This window comes from Callorhinus ursinus, unplaced genomic scaffold, assembly GCF_003265705.2.
Source record: "Callorhinus ursinus isolate GAN/ISIS: 27379988/994484 unplaced genomic scaffold, GSC_fseal_2.0 scaffold21, whole genome shotgun sequence".
NCBI lineage: Eukaryota > Metazoa > Chordata > Mammalia > Carnivora > Otariidae > Callorhinus > Callorhinus ursinus.
This window is the reverse complement of record NW_027397083.1, coordinates 18168784-18186176: the sequence shown is the minus strand read 5'-3', so window position 1 is coordinate 18186176 and position 17393 is coordinate 18168784. Positions and strand designations below refer to the sequence as shown.

The 17393-nt window shown below is 38.5% G+C and overlaps 1 protein-coding gene across 1 annotated transcript in view; it reads right to left on the bottom strand.

Moving 5' to 3' along the window:
• DCDC1 (doublecortin domain containing 1) overlaps window positions 1-17393 on the bottom strand; it is a 464395-nt gene that overhangs the window by 21094 nt on the left and 425908 nt on the right. Inside the window, exons 31-36 of the mRNA XM_073904565.1 lie at window positions 15693-15896; window positions 14237-14429; window positions 10858-11010; window positions 10034-10135; window positions 4602-4738; window positions 3188-3367 (exon numbers count right to left, since the gene is read on the bottom strand). Coding sequence (XP_073760666.1) covers window positions 3188-3367; window positions 4602-4738; window positions 10034-10135; window positions 10858-11010; window positions 14237-14429; window positions 15693-15896 — 969 coding nt within the window. The remainder of the gene's footprint in view (window positions 1-3187; window positions 3368-4601; window positions 4739-10033; window positions 10136-10857; window positions 11011-14236; window positions 14430-15692; window positions 15897-17393) is intronic.

Here is a 17393-nt window from a genome sequence, read left to right as displayed (position 1 = left end):
GAGACTAGTCTCAGGATGGGGGACGCGGGCACCATAGAACTATTGCAGACTCCCTGCCGGCGTGAAGTACTCGCCAAGACAAATCAGAAGGACCCATTTCCCATGCTTTCGGCTTCTGCTTATGCATGGGGAACTGTGTGTAGCAGAGAGAACACACTGGTTTTGAGATGCTGTAGAATCAAAGAGATGTTGCAGGGATGGGAGAAGACAGACGCTTCAGGACCATAGAAGGAGAGGCTGGGCAACCATAAATCAGAGAAAGATGCCAGCCCTGAGGAAAGAGCCACTAACCCTGCAGAGGGAGCCGCCTTAGTGCACTGATGACAGATGAGCCTGCGCCGGTTGGAGATGAGAGGTGCTCCAGCAATGTTCAAAGAGTGGGTAGGAAGAATGTGGTTAAATCATCCAGAATGGCCACAGCAGTGAGAGAAGCAGAGAGAAAGTCCGCATTACAGGGGATTCAAACACCATCTGGGGGTTTTAGTACAGAAAGTCGAGTGAAGCACTTTGGAATGTGTTCTGTTCCTCATTTCTCTGGTAAAAGTACCAACCATTGAAATGGAGTTTCTTTGGAACTGGTGGTGTTCGCCAGACTCCCCAGTGAAATCTGAGTTCTACTCTTCCTCCTGTCTATTTGTTTCACACGTAGTCCACTCTCCAGACGTATTCTTTATAGCCTGGTAGCCGGAACAGAAACATTTCTAACTGAACACAAAGGATCTCATGCAAGTCCCCAAATACAAAAACAGACAGCATGGAAAAGAAGGGGATAGATATCAGAAAGAACATTAAAAAAAGAAGAAGAAAGCGAAGGAAGAAACACAATGCAGAAACTTTCTAGACATTTGCTAAGTATCTTTCTACATACCGAAACCACATTAATCTCCGTAACACGTTGCTTATACCATGCCATTACCTTATGCAGAGAAAGCTAGTGGCTTAAGCACTTTACTCTGGGATAGTGTAATGGACTGAACTGTGTCCTCCCCAAAACTCATAGGGTGAAGCCCTAACCCCCTGATACGCTTGTATTTGGAGAAAGGTCCTTTAAGGAGGCAATTAAGATTAAATGAGGTCATAAGGGTTGGGCACTAATATGACAGGACTGTGGCCTTATTAGAAGAGGATGAGGCACTGGAGACCTCTCCCTCCACATATGCTCAGAGGAAAGGCTATGTGAGGACACACAGTGGCGAGGTGTGGCCATCCACAGGCCGGAGAGTCCTTTTCAGAAACCAACCCTGCTGGCACCTTATCTTGGACTTTTCCTGCCTCTAGGACTGTGAGAAGTAAATTTCTGTTGTTTAAGCCACCCAGCCTGTGATATTTTGTTATGGCAGCCCAAGGAGACTAATATAGATAGCATGCGGTGTCCACCATATGCTTCTAAACTATCTCTGTAGTAGTATGTGTCTCTCCCTATTTCTGAGTCCAAGCACTATCTATGTGATATGATTTATGAATCCTAACAACCATACCTTTGTGTTCAGTGCCCCTCATCCTTATTAATGCTTTTTCTGAAACATTAGGATACTGAGTCTGACCCATTTCTCAAGTTTCGTCAGAGATCCTGATTGATTCTTCTGGGGAGCCTTTCTCCTTCACCCCAGGTGGGCGGTGTTCCCCTCCTCTGAACTCCTACTGAACTTCCTGCCTGCACTACTAATTTGACCTTTATCACATGCTGTTAGTACTTCTCTGAGAGCAATGTCAGATCCCTTAGCTAACACATTTTTCTTACAATCTGTATTCATCATTACAAAATATGGAACACAGAGAAAAATACACAAGAAAGAAATACCACCTTTATTAGCTCACCAACAGTCAGACCATCTGGTAGACACTTTCAAAAACTAAAATACTTTGTCTTCTGTTCTAAGTGTATGCATGTGTATATACAGAATCCAACTCCACATGCTTTATGTTATGCTTCTTTGACTTAGTCTGGAACATCAACAATAGTCATTATTCTTTCCAAAGTTGATTTTAATTGAGTCATAATATTCTATCCTATGTACTATAATTCACTTAACCAACTCCCCATTGATGACTGTTTAAATTATTTCTAATGTATCTGTGTTATAAATACCCTGTGATAAATATTCTTACCAAACAGTCTTTGCATAAATTCATTAAAATTCCCTGGGATAAAGTTCTAGAACTCTTCTGAGGTGCACATCCTACCCTATGTGCCCTTATGAGCTTCCATGAACTCCTCCGGGTCAGTCTACCGCCCTGTCTTGCCTTCCCTCCAGCCAACATCTCATTTTTATACGACTTCCTCTTGGCCCAGAAAAATTATATGAAAACATTTCACAAAATTAAAAAAAGCCAATTATTTGAAATATCACCACAAGATAAGACTTTTAAAAAGTCTATCAAAATCCGTTTATTAGTTGCCTAAAGTTTTTATGTAAAGACTAAGGCAAAATGTCAATTTTTAGGACTATATTTTTATTTATTTATTTACTTATGAGAGAGAGAGAGAGAGAGAGAGAGAGGGTGCAAGTCGGGAGAGGAGGAGAGGGAGAGGGACAAACAGACAGGAGGCTCCATCTCACAACCCTGAGATCACGACCTGAGCCAAAATCAAGAGTCAGAGGCTTAACCAACTGAACCACGCAGGCACTCCGACTACATCCTTGATATTACAAAAATAAATGAACTGCTACTCATCATTTCCTTAGTCAATGTTTTAACTTTGGAAAGTGGAAAGTTTGCCGCAGTTCCAGGACTCTGGGTAGTAAGAATATGATTAGGTTTTTCTCTAAGAATACTGTTGTTTTCTCTACAGAAAACATCCTAGTGAATAATTCCTGATGGGGAAACAAATTACTCTTTTGTGAATCGGGTTTTAAACACAACAGGAAAACTATTTCTTCTTTTAAAGTTTAGATTTTCCTCTTGGCTACAGTGGATTTAATTATCATTGGTTCCTCCTGGCCAACTGTCATATTCTGATTCACACACTTGTCGGACAGCATTGAGCTCGTTTAATCATTATATACACATAAGCTCATTTAATCATTATATCCACCCTGTGAGGAAAGTAATATCCCCATTTTACAGATGAGAAAATGAGGTTTAGAGAGGTAAAATAATTTGCCTAACCTTACAATCTAGAAGTGCCAGAGCTGGGATTTGAATCCAGGCGTTATGAAGCAATCGCCTTTCACTCTAGACTTACCTCTGAAATAGTTTTGCCCCAGGCATAAGTGCCATCTTCAGGTCGGCCTCCATTTAGATGAATCCATACTCGTTTTGCATCTGGCTGCTGATATAGGCTGCAGTACCTGAGTGGGGGATGTGCAGTTTCAACTGGAGAATTCCTCTGGACTTGCAGTTCTTGAACCGCAGAAAGGTGCGCCTGGTAAGAAAAGCCCAGAGAATACCGGGGTTAGAGAACTGCCTGGCTAGTGTGCGTATGGAGAATGTGATGAAAACAGAAATACTTATAATTGCAAATTATATTTTAAAAATCGTAGGCAGTGTATTACCCTCTCCTGTCACTGACTCTTCGGTACATTCCCCTGGCTTCCATGAGTCACCAAAGGCAATAATAACCATTAGAGTAATAATAATAAGGTACTTATTTTGGCAAAACACTTAACTTTCATTTATAATTTGGTGAAATGAATGGAGATGTGTTTTTGGACTTCTGTGTGGTGTTTCTCCTACTGAGCAATTTCTCTGCATCTAACAAATGAGTTTTTGATTAGAATAACAACATCATTTTCTTTAACCAAGAGATGCTTAAGGGAATGTGCACGACTGTTGTTTGAGTCTTCACTCTCTGTCTTTTAAAATATAGCAGCCACCCTTATACTTTGCCAGATCCCTGCCAGGCAGCTTTTTATCCTACTTCAAGCATGTTCAGTTCAATGCTTTGCATTCATTCCCTGGTCAGTGATTTATCCTTCTCAGCTTGGCAAGAAGTCATACTTCTAGCAATGTCAATTTCTTTTTTCTAGTAACCTTGACTTGGGCACACGCCTAAGATTTAGATTGAACACATTTCACGATTTGAGAAACCCTATTAAATAAGAACATATCATTTTGATGAAAAACTTCACAAAGCAGAAAGTTTTCCCAGGTCTCTACCCCCAATCCTCTCTCAACAGCTGACCTTTCTCTTCTCGACTTTTTTATGTCTGGCAATCCTGACTGATTAACCAATTGGACTGAAACTGCTTTTTGAATTCCTCACTCCTGAATGTCTCCATTGCAATTAGTATTTTGCTCCTTGCTCTTTCTACATATTGAGACATACCCTTAGGAGTGATGAGCAATGAAGCCATAAGCCTCAACTTGACTATACTTATTATAATTACCTTTGTACATATCCACTGGGCCTTTTTCTCTTCTTTGCTAAGATCATAATTTCTGGTCTCCATTCAAACAAAACAGACTTTCATACGAGCTGGCTGTCTTTTAGATAACTACTCTCCAAATGCCAACTCAATGCTTGGCATATGCTTATGTGGTCATAACTGACCAGATGCTGGGGATATATTAATAGCATAATTTTAAAATTCAATACTATACTTTTAAAACCTTATTAAAGAGGCAGTCTTTAATGTCTGGAGTCCTGAAGAACATACCTCTGTATGTCTTATGAGTTCCATGAGTTTAATTTCCTCTTGAGTCTGCTCAGTCCAGCCTCCCTCCACCACCACCGGCTGCACGGGGCTTTTGTTGGGAACCATGGTGGCTGGCTGACATGCTGTTACTCGCCGCCCTGGGGAAAGAAGTCCCTGGTAATGTTGCTTCTGAAGATGGGCTTTCGGATTTCAAATAAATTGGTTTGGCGTTCTATGCATAAATCATTCCACTTGGGAGCATAGGCTAAAATACTATATATATCATAAAAGCAAAGATGCCTAAGGTAATAATATCTAACAATGCCTCTTCATATGGGAGCTTGAGGCTTCAAATAGCCAGGATATGCATATTCACTGTACAGATGGAAAAGAAAGATAACATGCTGAATTCCACACTGGCCCCGGCCTCTCCTGCATGATATGGTTCAGTGGTAATTTAGTCAAATAGAATCCATGACCTATATAGCCCATCATCTCTTCCAGTCATGGAACATATGTTTTGTTCTCTTCACTAATAATAAGCCTTTCCCCAACAATTAGCTTAGCAGCCTGGGGATTAAGTAATTCTAAAATAATATTAACCCAAGAGACAGGAGGCCTTTTTTTCTATCTAATAATACCCGCAAGCATGATTAGTTTCTGACACCTCTGCTGTGCCCTTTAGGTTGTTAAAAAGATGTGGTAAGAGAAAATATTTATTGGAATACTGTACTCCAAAGAATAATAGGCATAATTTAATAAGTGTGTTGATTTGAATGTATGCATTCTTTCAACTAGTCTACTTAAAATCATTATAAGAGAGATTCAAAAATCACACTTATGAAATTGTTTTCTTTTTCCATGTTGAAGATAAACTCACACTGAGTCTCATACTGATCTCTAAACTTAAGTAAAAATAATGCTTTCTTTTGCATGTTCCTTCTAGAAACTTATGGTGAGCACCAGCTATCAGTCAGGTGTTGTGCTAGATAAGGCTAATACAAACATTTTCAAGATTTAGTCCTCGTCTCAAGTTTGGTGGGGAAGGCAGATGTCAAGGAAATGATTGATTGCAATTGTGCTGCACCAGAGAAGTACAGGATCTATATAAAAGTATCTAACAGGGGCCACCGCCCTAGTGTGAAGTGCCGGAGAAGACTTCTTTGCGAAAGTAATGCTGAGGTGGATAAAATAATAGAAATACTAACACGAGGGGCGCCTGGGTGCCCAGTTGGTTAAGCATCTGCCTTTGGCTCAGGTTGTGATCCCCGGGTCCTGGGATCGAGCCCCACATTGGGCTCCCTGCTCAGTGGGGAGTCTGCTTCTCCCATTCCCTCTGCCTCTCTCCCCAGCTTGTACTCTCTCTCTCAAATAAATAGATGAAATCTTTAAAAAAAAAATGTTAACATGAAGTTGAGTCCTAATTTTTTTGCCAAGGGAGTCTTAGTATACAGATTTTCAGAACCATGACTACAAACAAAACTCTTTGAAAACAATTTAGTATTTGCAGAGAATAAAGCATTTGCACTCTTGTAAGCTCAAGTTTGTGGAAACAGATCCAGCAATAAAAATAAATGGCAGCAACAACTTTTCAGGGGAACCAGAATTCTACATACCTAATAAGCATTCTATGCAATTTATGGATGTGGAGAAAACATAACTGAATCAGTCAGCCAATGAATTACAGTGGCAATGCCATTAGGTTATGTGCTTTGGGGAAGACCACAGTGGTACGAGAAAAATGCATAACACAATTTACCCAAATACAGTTTTTAGCCTACTCTATTCATAAAGCACAGAAAACATTAATTTATGACACATAAATATTTTATTTATAGGGCCTTTTGAACACTAAAACTTTGCTCAACTAAAGAGAGCTTAGCAATAGTTTATCCTTAAGAGGCAAGATTTGAATGTAGGAAAAGAGCAAATGCCATTATGCATTATTTGTTTTTTGTCAACTTGCTTCTAATGGTCTTAAAAAAAATGAATGCATTTGCACTATAATTTTCATAAAGAGACATAAATTCATCACAAAAGGTTTTGGTTCAGGGAAAAATGTTCATAACAAACTACTATTTATGTAGGTAAGAATACAAATTGAAACCAAGCACAAATGTATTGATTAAATTATTTTTTATTTTCTTATTACATTCTCCATATATCCTATTTTATTTCATATGAGATCTGGGGAAAGTGATGATAATAGCTAACAATTAATGGTGAAAACCAGAGAACGTGAGTGCTTTGCTGTCTTTCAAACTATAAATCTCACCCCCACACCCCTCCCTTGACCAGAGGCCCACTCTGTTTCAGCATTATCTATGCCTGGGAGGGTAAGTCCACCTCATTTGAGGTTTTAGTTGGCAAATCCATTTAGCTCTCACACTAAATAAAATGCTCCAGCATTGTCTTTATATGTAACAATGATGATATTTTGGCCTAATCTGCCGTTTCTTCATTTCATTGATCAGTTTTTAAGACCCCAAGTCAGAAAATGGGCTGCCTTCTTAGGAACCCTTATTCCAATATTTATTGAGTGTTTATTATGTACTTGCATGCAGTAAATACTTGACATTTGTTACTTCCTCATAAAAATCCTACAAAGTTATTACTAGTATTGTGATTAATATCAGCAATGACCATACTTACAAATGTAATGTAAAATCAGCTTGGCACAGTACTTTATATATGCTTAATAAACATTTGTTGCATTCACCAATGGCTATAATAATGGAAAGTAATCTACTTAGCCACTATTTATACCTCCCATACCTCCTCTTTCATCCAATCCTCAAGAAGCTCATCATCCAACAGGGATTGCAGTTAACTGAATTTTGACTTGTTCTTATTTATCTTCATAATCCCAACAACTAGAAAAGTTCTTCCTCAGAGTAGGTATTTTATATGTATGTATTGAATTTACATTTAATAGCAGAAAATGCAACAGTTTGTCAGTGGAGACAAGATTTATCTCAGCACTAAATTCTAAGAGAAATTTCATTAATGGATTCCTTCATAATGGATATCATCTGACCTCTACCAACAGTGATATTGCGGATGATACCAACTGAACTTTAAATGCTTTTTTTAAATAAATGCCTTTTTAATACTTAATTATAATAAAAGCTGAAGACATGATATAAAATCAGAATATGGTAAAGGCAGCTCTGCTTGGTGCTATTTTCAGTATGTTGCTTTTTATTGATTTAATTTGATACAGGAAGAGACCATAGAAAACTCAGTGGAAAGAATGGTTGAAATTCCATTCATTCTTTAATTCATTCTACAAGTATTCACAGTTAAAATAAGAAGGCAGTAGAATTTATAATGTGACATAGGGAAGACAGTCACATGACCAGGTAATTATATTAATGTAATAATGATTATCATAGGGGAAGCTCAAGATGTGATAAACCACATTATTCCTAACATGGAAAAGGGAAGGCTTTTAGGAAGAAATAACAAGTAAGCTGAAAACTGTTTAATCAGTAGAATCAATCCAAAGGGACTCGGGAGAGAAAAGTTTGAGGCAGAGGAAACTAAATTGTGCCAAAAGCTCAGAGGTAAGAAAGTGCCTAATATGTCTCGGGGACTGAAAAACAGTCTGACTGGTGGAGTGGAGAGGACAAGAAAAGAGAGCAGCTTACACAGAACCAGGCCGTGGAAGACCACATTGAGGAGTTTCATCTTTGTCCTAAAGATAATAGGGAGCTTTGAAAGGTTTTATGCCTGGAGTACCATAACATCTTTTGTATTTTTTTTAAGATTTTATTTATTTATTTAAGAGAGAGAATGAGAGAGAGAAAGAGCACATGAGAGGGGGGAGGGTCGGAGGGAGAAGCAGACTCCCCGCCGAGCAGGGAGCCCGATGTGGGACTCGATCCTGGGACTCCAGGATCATGACCTGAGCCGAAGGCAGTCGCCTAACCAACTGAGCCACCCAGGCGCCCACATCTTTTGTATTTTTGCCTGATCACTCCACTTTCAAAATGTCACCATTATGCATAGAATAGAAACTACTGTCAAGACTGGAAGCAGGGAGTCAAGTCACAAAGCTCTTCTAGTAATCCAAAGAATAGATAACAATGGCTGGAATTTAGATAATACAGTTGGGGATGGAGACCGAATTCATTTGAGAAGATAGATTGGAAGCAACAAGACATACTGATATTTGCCTAGGGAAAGTGAGAGAGGGGGAGATGCCAAGGATAACTCCCAGGTTTCTAAGATGGAACATCTGGGGGGATGGTGGGTCCACTGCCAGAAGAAGTGAAGGAGATACTGGAGTGGTGATATGAAAACTTTAGTTTTGGACACGCCCATGGGACATTCTAGTGAAAATGTGTAGTAGTTGGAATAGTAGACACTACCAGTCATGAGATAGATGCTTTTCATGTACACCCAATAATTCTTTTGGAAAGAACTGAATAATAGTCATTTCAGCCCAGAGTTCTGTCTAGTACACTTACAACTAGTTCTGTTGCTTATTGAAGTAAAATTCACGTGCTTCAGACAACAGACAGTGTGCATACTTAGGAGTTGAAATCCTATCATGGCAATTACAGTGCCTGAAATGTATTCCTTTCTATACTAAAGTCCATAATACTCTGTTTCTCCCCAAAGAATCATCTGGTATCTAAAGTGCTAGGAATAGTATAAGGTCTGGAACCTAAGATTCTGTGACAAAGAGAATGAAAGAGGAGAACAAATATTGCCAATTGATCACTTTGACAATGAATAGCATATCTTACGCTAATATGAAGAAGCCCTTCTGAGATATTAATACTGACCTTTGAAAAATTCAGTACTTCCTAACTCAGATTATAAAATAAACAAACAGGGGCACCTGAGTGGCTCAGTCAGTTAAGCTTCTGCCTTCAGCTCAGGTCATGATCCCAGGGTCCTGAGATGGAGCATCAGGTTCCCTGCTGAGTAAGGTGTCTGTTTCTCCCTCTCCCTTTGCCCCTGCCCAGCTCGTGCTCACTTTCTCTCTCTCTCTCTCAAATAAACATTTGCGCATGCGCTCTCTCTCAAATAAATAAATCTAAAACAAAACAAAACAAAACAAAACAAAAACAACCCCCAAACTTCTTCCCCAGCATACCCAAGGAATAGACCAAAAGTTTTGTGTAAGGACTAATTCCAAAGCCCACAAAATGTTAGTTCAGCAACTGTTTCAATTCCAGCATAAGGGTTATATGACCCAGACACTCTCCTAATTTTAAAAATTTACATAGAATTCATGTGGTATTCATTTTAAAAGTTGCAAATATAAAATCAGTACTGAAAGATATATTATTAGGTTTTAGACTTGCTCAAGTGACTTTTGTGACACAATATTTATAGTACTCAGTTGAACATCTGGTATCTAATAGTAAGAAAAAACTTCCAGCAAATTGGGGTTACATTTAGAATTAAACATGGTGATATTTGATTTAGTTCACACTGACCTTTTAACAGTCTCATTTTGTGTTTCATGGTGTCTAGATCAGCCAAAATTTTGTTCTTTTTTAGCCAGTTCTGTTTTTCTAAATTTTGGGCTTTCTGCAAAGCTGGAAAAAATATATGATATTTTATCTTGCATTGTGTTATCAACAGTAATTTATCATGCAAGCCAATAATTTATAAAGAACTTTCTGCTCCAAGAAATAGATTCAATTAGAAATAAGTAATTAAAAGGTAAGGGTCATTAAAAGAAACCTCATTTGAAAGACGACAGGGCTTAAGGCATTTCTTTATGGAATGGAGACGGGGGCGGGAAGAAGAACAGTGCTGTTTTATTATATAGATTTACCATATGCAATAGCCATATTTCATTTTCCACTTCCACAAACTATTTGGAGGTGATGAAAGCCTGGCTTGGAACCATTCATTTTTTAAACATCCACCTACTGCCTAAAGGGTGCAATTCTTAAAAATGAAAATGTGCAGACAGGTCGTCTTCAGTGTGAATTAAACTCATTTGTTATTTTCTAATGTATACCATTATTCTCAGTCTTATAGACCAAGGATCTCTTTATCAACTAAATTAGACATTTTTCCATGCAGAATACTCCATTCCAGTAAAAAAAAAAAAAAACCAGGCAACTGTGCAAATATGGGAGTATAGCTATCCTTGCGCACATATTAATTGATGGACCTCCTGTTCTTTGCACAAATGTGATGTTATTATGCTGGCATTATACACATTTTATTCTTTTCTTACGGTGACATAAAATTTATTTCTCTCTCCTTTATACACTTGTTTGAAAGCAAGCAAAAACAAAAAACTTACCCTTCGGAGATAGAAATGGTTCACCGCAAGATACCCAGATGGCAATGGGATTTCTGAGGACGAGAGTGATCAAAGACTTATCTCTACCATCCAAACTACTGGATGTCACAGACTTCGGACACAATTTGGTTTTCACTTTCATTCTTGAGTTTTCTAGGAAACAAATGGCACATTAATCAATACACAATTAATAATGAATAAATTTGCCTCCTGAATTTGTTTATTCAAAATATTTCATTTCTCATTAATGACTTGATTTAAACAGGTAATACCTAAACCAGATGCAAATACATAAATATGATCAGAAACTTCATATGTGACCAAATAATTTAAGCTAATCTGATTGTAAATATACTTTTAAATTCCTTTCTTATGCTTTACTAGTTATGAAAGAAATCTAAGATGACTTTACTAAAATATCTACTCTGAAGAGGAATAAAATAAAGAGATAAGAAAGCCAAAGAAAGGAGGAAAGAAGTATAGCAGTAGGGCTAAAGCCAGAGATAAAATGCTTCAGTGTCCTTATCTTTTAAATGAATAATAGATTCTAGATATCTCATTCTGCTGTTGGGAAGATTAAAAGAAAAAAAAAAAGAAAGTGCTTAGAATAAATGGTGTTTGGTCTATTTAATTGGATGAACATCCAAAAAGTGCTAGATAACATTTTTGTTACTGAACGGACATGAAAGCCACACGTTTCATTTGCTAGAGTTAAAGCACAGTTTGGGTTCTAAGCATTCTAGTGGCCCAAGTAAAGAAGAAAACACAATTTCAAGATTCACATGGCCCATACAGAGAGATAAATTCCTCAGAAGATACAACTTTCGTGGCCCTGAGATCTGAGAGAAATTTATTTCAGGGTCTTCGTAAGGGAGTTATTTGTGAGGTAGCAAACAGTATCCTATAATAGAAATGAAGAATATTGAGAACTTAACAACATGCTGGGCATTTCACTAAGACCTCTGCATACATAATTTCAGGTAAGTCTCAAAATGATACTCTGAGTAGGGTCCATTCCTCTTTTACAAAGTAACTGAGGTTTAATCACATAGCTAGGTAGCAGCAGAGTCAGGATTAGAACGCAGGCCATATGCCTCCAGAGCCTGTGCCCTTAACCACCATCTCCATAGCAAACATGATACTCAGTTTCTGACTGATGTCTGGTTTTTTTAAAGTTCCTTAATGCAAACTGATGGCATAACGTAAGCCCCAACTCAGTAAAAGGGGGCAACCCACTAATGGATCAGCCTGATTCAAGGATAACCTCTAGAACATAGAGAGGAGGGGATGGCCATTCCCTTTTAGTACTCCAGCATGAATAACATTACTTCCAGTCGAGGTTTAAATAACAGTTTGAAAGAAGAGCCTTTGAGATTGTAATCTTCTAGAACCTGGAGATCAGATATGCTATATGCCAAGTAAAGGCCAAACTATATGCTTTAATGATTAGCTAGGCATTAAATATTGACATAATTATTTTTAAAAACTCATTAGAAAACAGGACAAGTAATATCATTGTGAAATAATAGAAAATATATATATTGGTCTCTGCCCTAAGTTCCTGGCAGAAAGTTTCTAAAATTCTGATCATTTTCTAAGTGATAAGAGCACTAAGAGCATCTTTTGTTCTAATATTTTGTCTTTGATCCTGGTTCCCGGCACAGATCCTAAATCCTTTGGAATTTCCTGGATGGTAGCAGTAGCTTGTTTTCTAACAAGAGCACTTTTGGCAGACTCTTGGATGAAGGCTGTTCACCAGGAAGACCAAGCCATGATTAGAACCTTGGAATTTTCCATCCTACACTTCATTCTCCAGAGAAGGGAGAGAGGGTGGAAATGGAATTAGTAAACAATCATGCCTACATGATGAAATCCCATAAAAATCCCAAAAGTACAGGGTTTGGAGACCCTCTGGGTTGGTGAATGCATGGAGATGGTAGGAGAGTGGTGGGCTTGGAGAGAGCAGAGAAGTTATGTGCTCCTTCTCACACACCTTGCCCTACTCATCTCTTCTACCTGGATGTTCATCAGTATTCTTTATCATATCCTTTTATAATAAACCAGTAGACAGTAAGTAGACTGTTTCCTTGAGTTCTGTGAGCTGCTCTACCAAATTAATCAAACTGAAAGAAGGAATCATGGGAATTTCAATTTAAGCCAATTGGTCAGAAACACAGGTCTGGACATCTGAAGTGGGGGATGGATCGGGGAGCAGTCTTGTGGGACTGAGCTCTTAACCTGTGGGATCTGAAGCTATAACCAGGTAGACAGTGGCAGAATTGAGTTAAATTGCAGGACACCCAGCTGGTGTCACAGAATTGCTTGGTGTGGGGAAAAAAAACACACATCAGGTGTCAGAAGTCTTGTGAATGTGATAAAAGTGTGAGAGTAAAGGAGAGATACACAGGAAGAAGCGTGGGTTTTTCCTACTCAGCTGTACACACAATAATGATAGCTAATATTCATTGAATGTTTAGTAAACATCAACCGGGCACTACTTTAAGTGACATATACATTTATATATAAACTTATTCACATATGTTTTTATGAACACATGTTCATATTTATGAGGACCAAATGCGTATACATTTACATGACTCTCAGTGTGCAATTCACAAAATGAGGAAACTGAGGTCCCAGAGTTTAAACAACTTGCCCAAGATCATTCAGCTAGCAAGGAACAGAGGTAGGATCCGAACCCTGGTATTCTGGCTCCAAAACCCAAGTTCTTAATCTTCAAATCATGACTCTCAGTACAACAGTGGAAATCTGAGATCACTCCGCTGAATCGCTGTGAGTAAGACTCATTCGTATTTCCCAAACTGTTGCTGGGGAGGGAGTTCCTGCCCTCAACTTGTACATAGTTTGATGAGACACACAAAGATGTAAACAGGTAATTATAATACAGTGTGCTGGGAGCTGCAATACAGGTGTCTTCACTGATGCTTCTGGGAGTTTAGAGGGGCAGTGGTGACGGGCAGGGGCCAGAGGTATAGAGGACATCTTCTCTTCAAATAATAGAAAGAGATTTGCATTGATCCAGCCCCACCTTCTTAGGTGGTCTCCAGTTGGTTTTGGTTTTAAATTTAAAAACAAAAGCTGCTCATGTTATATAAAGTAGCTAAGTTGTCAAACATATTTTATAAACTTGAGGCAATTTATTTATTGTTTTGTTGCTGAGACCAAATTTACATTATCTGTTAACTTTTTCTTATCATTCTGCAAGGTAAAAGCAATACAAGAATCTCACATGAGAGAAGCTTCCTGTGATTTTATAGTTCTAGAAAGGGGTGATTGAGTCACAGAATCACATTTAACTTTTTTATGATGAAAAATAAGAATCAGCTAAATCCTGTAGAATGTAACCAATCTTTCATACTTTTAATAGTTGTCTCCTTTGTTCGAACAGGGACTGCCTCTTTCTTTTGTTCCTCAGTGTTTCTCTGGATGAAAGATTCCTTTAGCGCCCATAAAACCAAATCACGTAAGGAAAGGATTGCTGTTCCATCTTTGGTATATACTTTGGAGGCTGCTCTGGTGAGACCAAGTTGCTCCGTGCATTCTGTAAGAAGCTAAATAACACAGATTGTAAGGAACTGATGAGACAAAAGAGTGATAGGGCTGGGAATAATTGTGAAGAGCTTGTTATTTTAGAAATTTGAGAAAATCCATTAATTTGCAAAAATAGAAAGCTAAATAACTACCGACTTGATCTTTAATTAGAGACAATTTTTGGTATCAGACTGTCCTACATAAATCTCACAAAATTAGTCCACTCAACCTGTGAAAATTAGCTCCAAAAATTTAACACAGCAGCTGATGTATGTTAATACATTTTATCACCAGAGTGTTTACTTCCTAAGAAGTGTTCAATTTAGAGATTCACTTTCAACTTTGTTGCTTTATAAGGTATAAAATTGTAACACTTTGTATTGATGAACTGCTTTAAAATAAATGAGTAGTTGACTTTCAAACCTGAACTAACATATATTATTATTTTCATTTTGCAGAAAGGAAAACAGGTTGAAAGGTTAACATTTTTGTCCGAGACTACAGAAGCCAGTTATGGAGCTCAGGGTGAATCTTGGAGTTGCTAACTTTTGTGATTTGCTTAGTTCCCTAAACAATATCTTAATAAAAAGGCTATTTATATTCAACCAAAAAGGTGAGCAAACGAGTAGGTGTGTATGTGTGTGTTTGCAAGGACCTCCCCAGGGTAAGTCCATATCATATTTAATGTTGCTTATAAAATATGCCGTTAAAGGCATTGGCCAGAATGTATAGACCAGAGAGTCACCAAGAAAAGGAAGGACAAAGCTGGGTTTGAACCTCTTGAGCTCTATCACAGAAACCACGTTTCTTCCTAACACAACTCTTGCTTCTCCGATTTGAAAATGAAATGAAACAACCCGTCAACAAATAAGTGCTCAGATTTTCCAAATGATAAATGAGGTAGCATCTCTTAGAATATTCAGATGACATACAACTTGAAGCTGGAAAGGGAAAGAAGGTAAAAAAAGGGGGGAGGCATTCTTTCTATCATACAAGTGAAGAAAATCTGGTAGCTTGGTTTCCCCCTGCTTTTATGTATCTTTGCTCTGGAGCCAATCTAAAAACCTGGTTTCTGGTTTCTCATTTTTCTAAGTCTGTATCCAAAGAAATACAATAAAAAAGAATATCTTTAAGAAAACAGAGATCTTGATCTCATCAGCTTAAATGGGTGAAACTGGCCAGGGACATTTATCACTCAATCCCATTGCTTTTTTCTTGTCAGAAGAATCATTATTATCATTACCTCGGAGGATGCAAGAAACATTTAAGTGATAGCTACTTACTGTGGGGAATGTTCTGGCCACAATTAACTTCCCATTTCGATATCCATCTCCATTTTTGTATGCAATTATTTTCACTGCCTTCTGGTGCATAGTTGATGTACCACTATGTGATACAACTTGCGTGCAGGTCTTCATCCGTAAAGACAATAGACGTTCTTCATAATAACTTAGTGTTTTCTCAGCCTCATAAGAAGATAAATCAGCCTGATTAAAAAACAAAAAACAAAAAACAAAAAACACAGAGGTCTATTCAAGCTTTTTACTTTAGTTTTTGTTATTTTGGTATATTTCAGTCTCTTAATTTAATAAATATTTGTATGTACCTGTGTGGTATCTAAATTTTGAAATGCTCACTCCGCATGCTATAGTATAGGTATTGGATACCACAGTGGGAAGAACATTGGGTCAGAGCTCAATTCTCTTCCCAGCCCTGTCACTGAGTCTCTAGGTGACTTTAGGTCTCTGGCTTGTGTGTCTGGCCTTCTCCTATTTTCTACTTTGCCTTCTCTGTGACAGGAGTTGGGGGAGGATGCCAGGGCCAGAGAAAGCCTGGCGTTGAAGTAATGAGATGCTGGCACTACAGATAATCTCTTCCTCTTTAACTTGAGGATGACGCCATCCTGTGGTGGCAGATATGATGAATGGGGAGGGGAATGAGTGAAGTCCTAATCTACATGGTAAGGAGGGTTGTAAACACTGCACTTCACCTTTCCTTTTCCATCCCTACTCAGGATGCTGCTTTGAAGGAAAAACCCTGAGATGCTTTAACACTGGGGATTCTTTCCACTCATCTCACCAGCGCCTCCTTAACCCCACCATCACTAAAGCAAAGCCAAATGCCTTCAGACTTCCCCGGAGGACTGACTTCTTTTCACCGTCAGAGTTACTATTGCACTTCATGTTTACTGCAACTGTTCCTACCCCCTCCAGACCCCTCCCACCCTGCACTGTGTATCCAGTTTAGGAGAACAAGGAGAAAAGGTCTGGAAATGGAGAGAATGAGCCCTGGAGAGCACACCAAGTTGGAAGGTTCCTCTTAGGAGTTTTTCCTTTTTATTTTTTTATATTTTTTATTTTATTTTATTTTATTATGTTATGTTAATCACCATACATCATTAGTTTTTGATGTAGTGTTCCATGATTCATTGTTTGCATATAAAACCCAGTGCTCCATGCAGTACGTGCCCTCTTTAATACCCATCACCAGGCTAACCCATCCCCCCACCACCCTCCCCTCTAGAACGCTCAGTTTGTTTCTCAGAGTCCATAGTCTCTCATGGTTCATCTCCCCCATCTATTTCCCCCCCTTCATTTCTCCCTTCCTACTATCTTCTTTTTTTTTAACATATAATGTATTCTTTGTTTCAGAGGTACAGGTCTGTGATTCAACAGTCTTACACAATTCACAGCACTCACGATAGCACATACCCTCCCCAATGTCTATCACCCAGCCACCCCATCCCTCCCACCCCACCACCATTCCAGCAACCCTCAATTTGTTTCCTGAGATTAAGAATTCCTCATATCAGTGAGGTCATATGATACGTCTTTCTCTGATTGACTTATTTCGCTCAGCATAACACCCTCCAGTTCCATCCACGTCGTTGCAAATGGCAAGATTTCATTCCTTTTGATGGCTGCATAATATTCCATCGTGTATATATATCACATCTTCTTTATCCATTCATCTGTCGATGGACA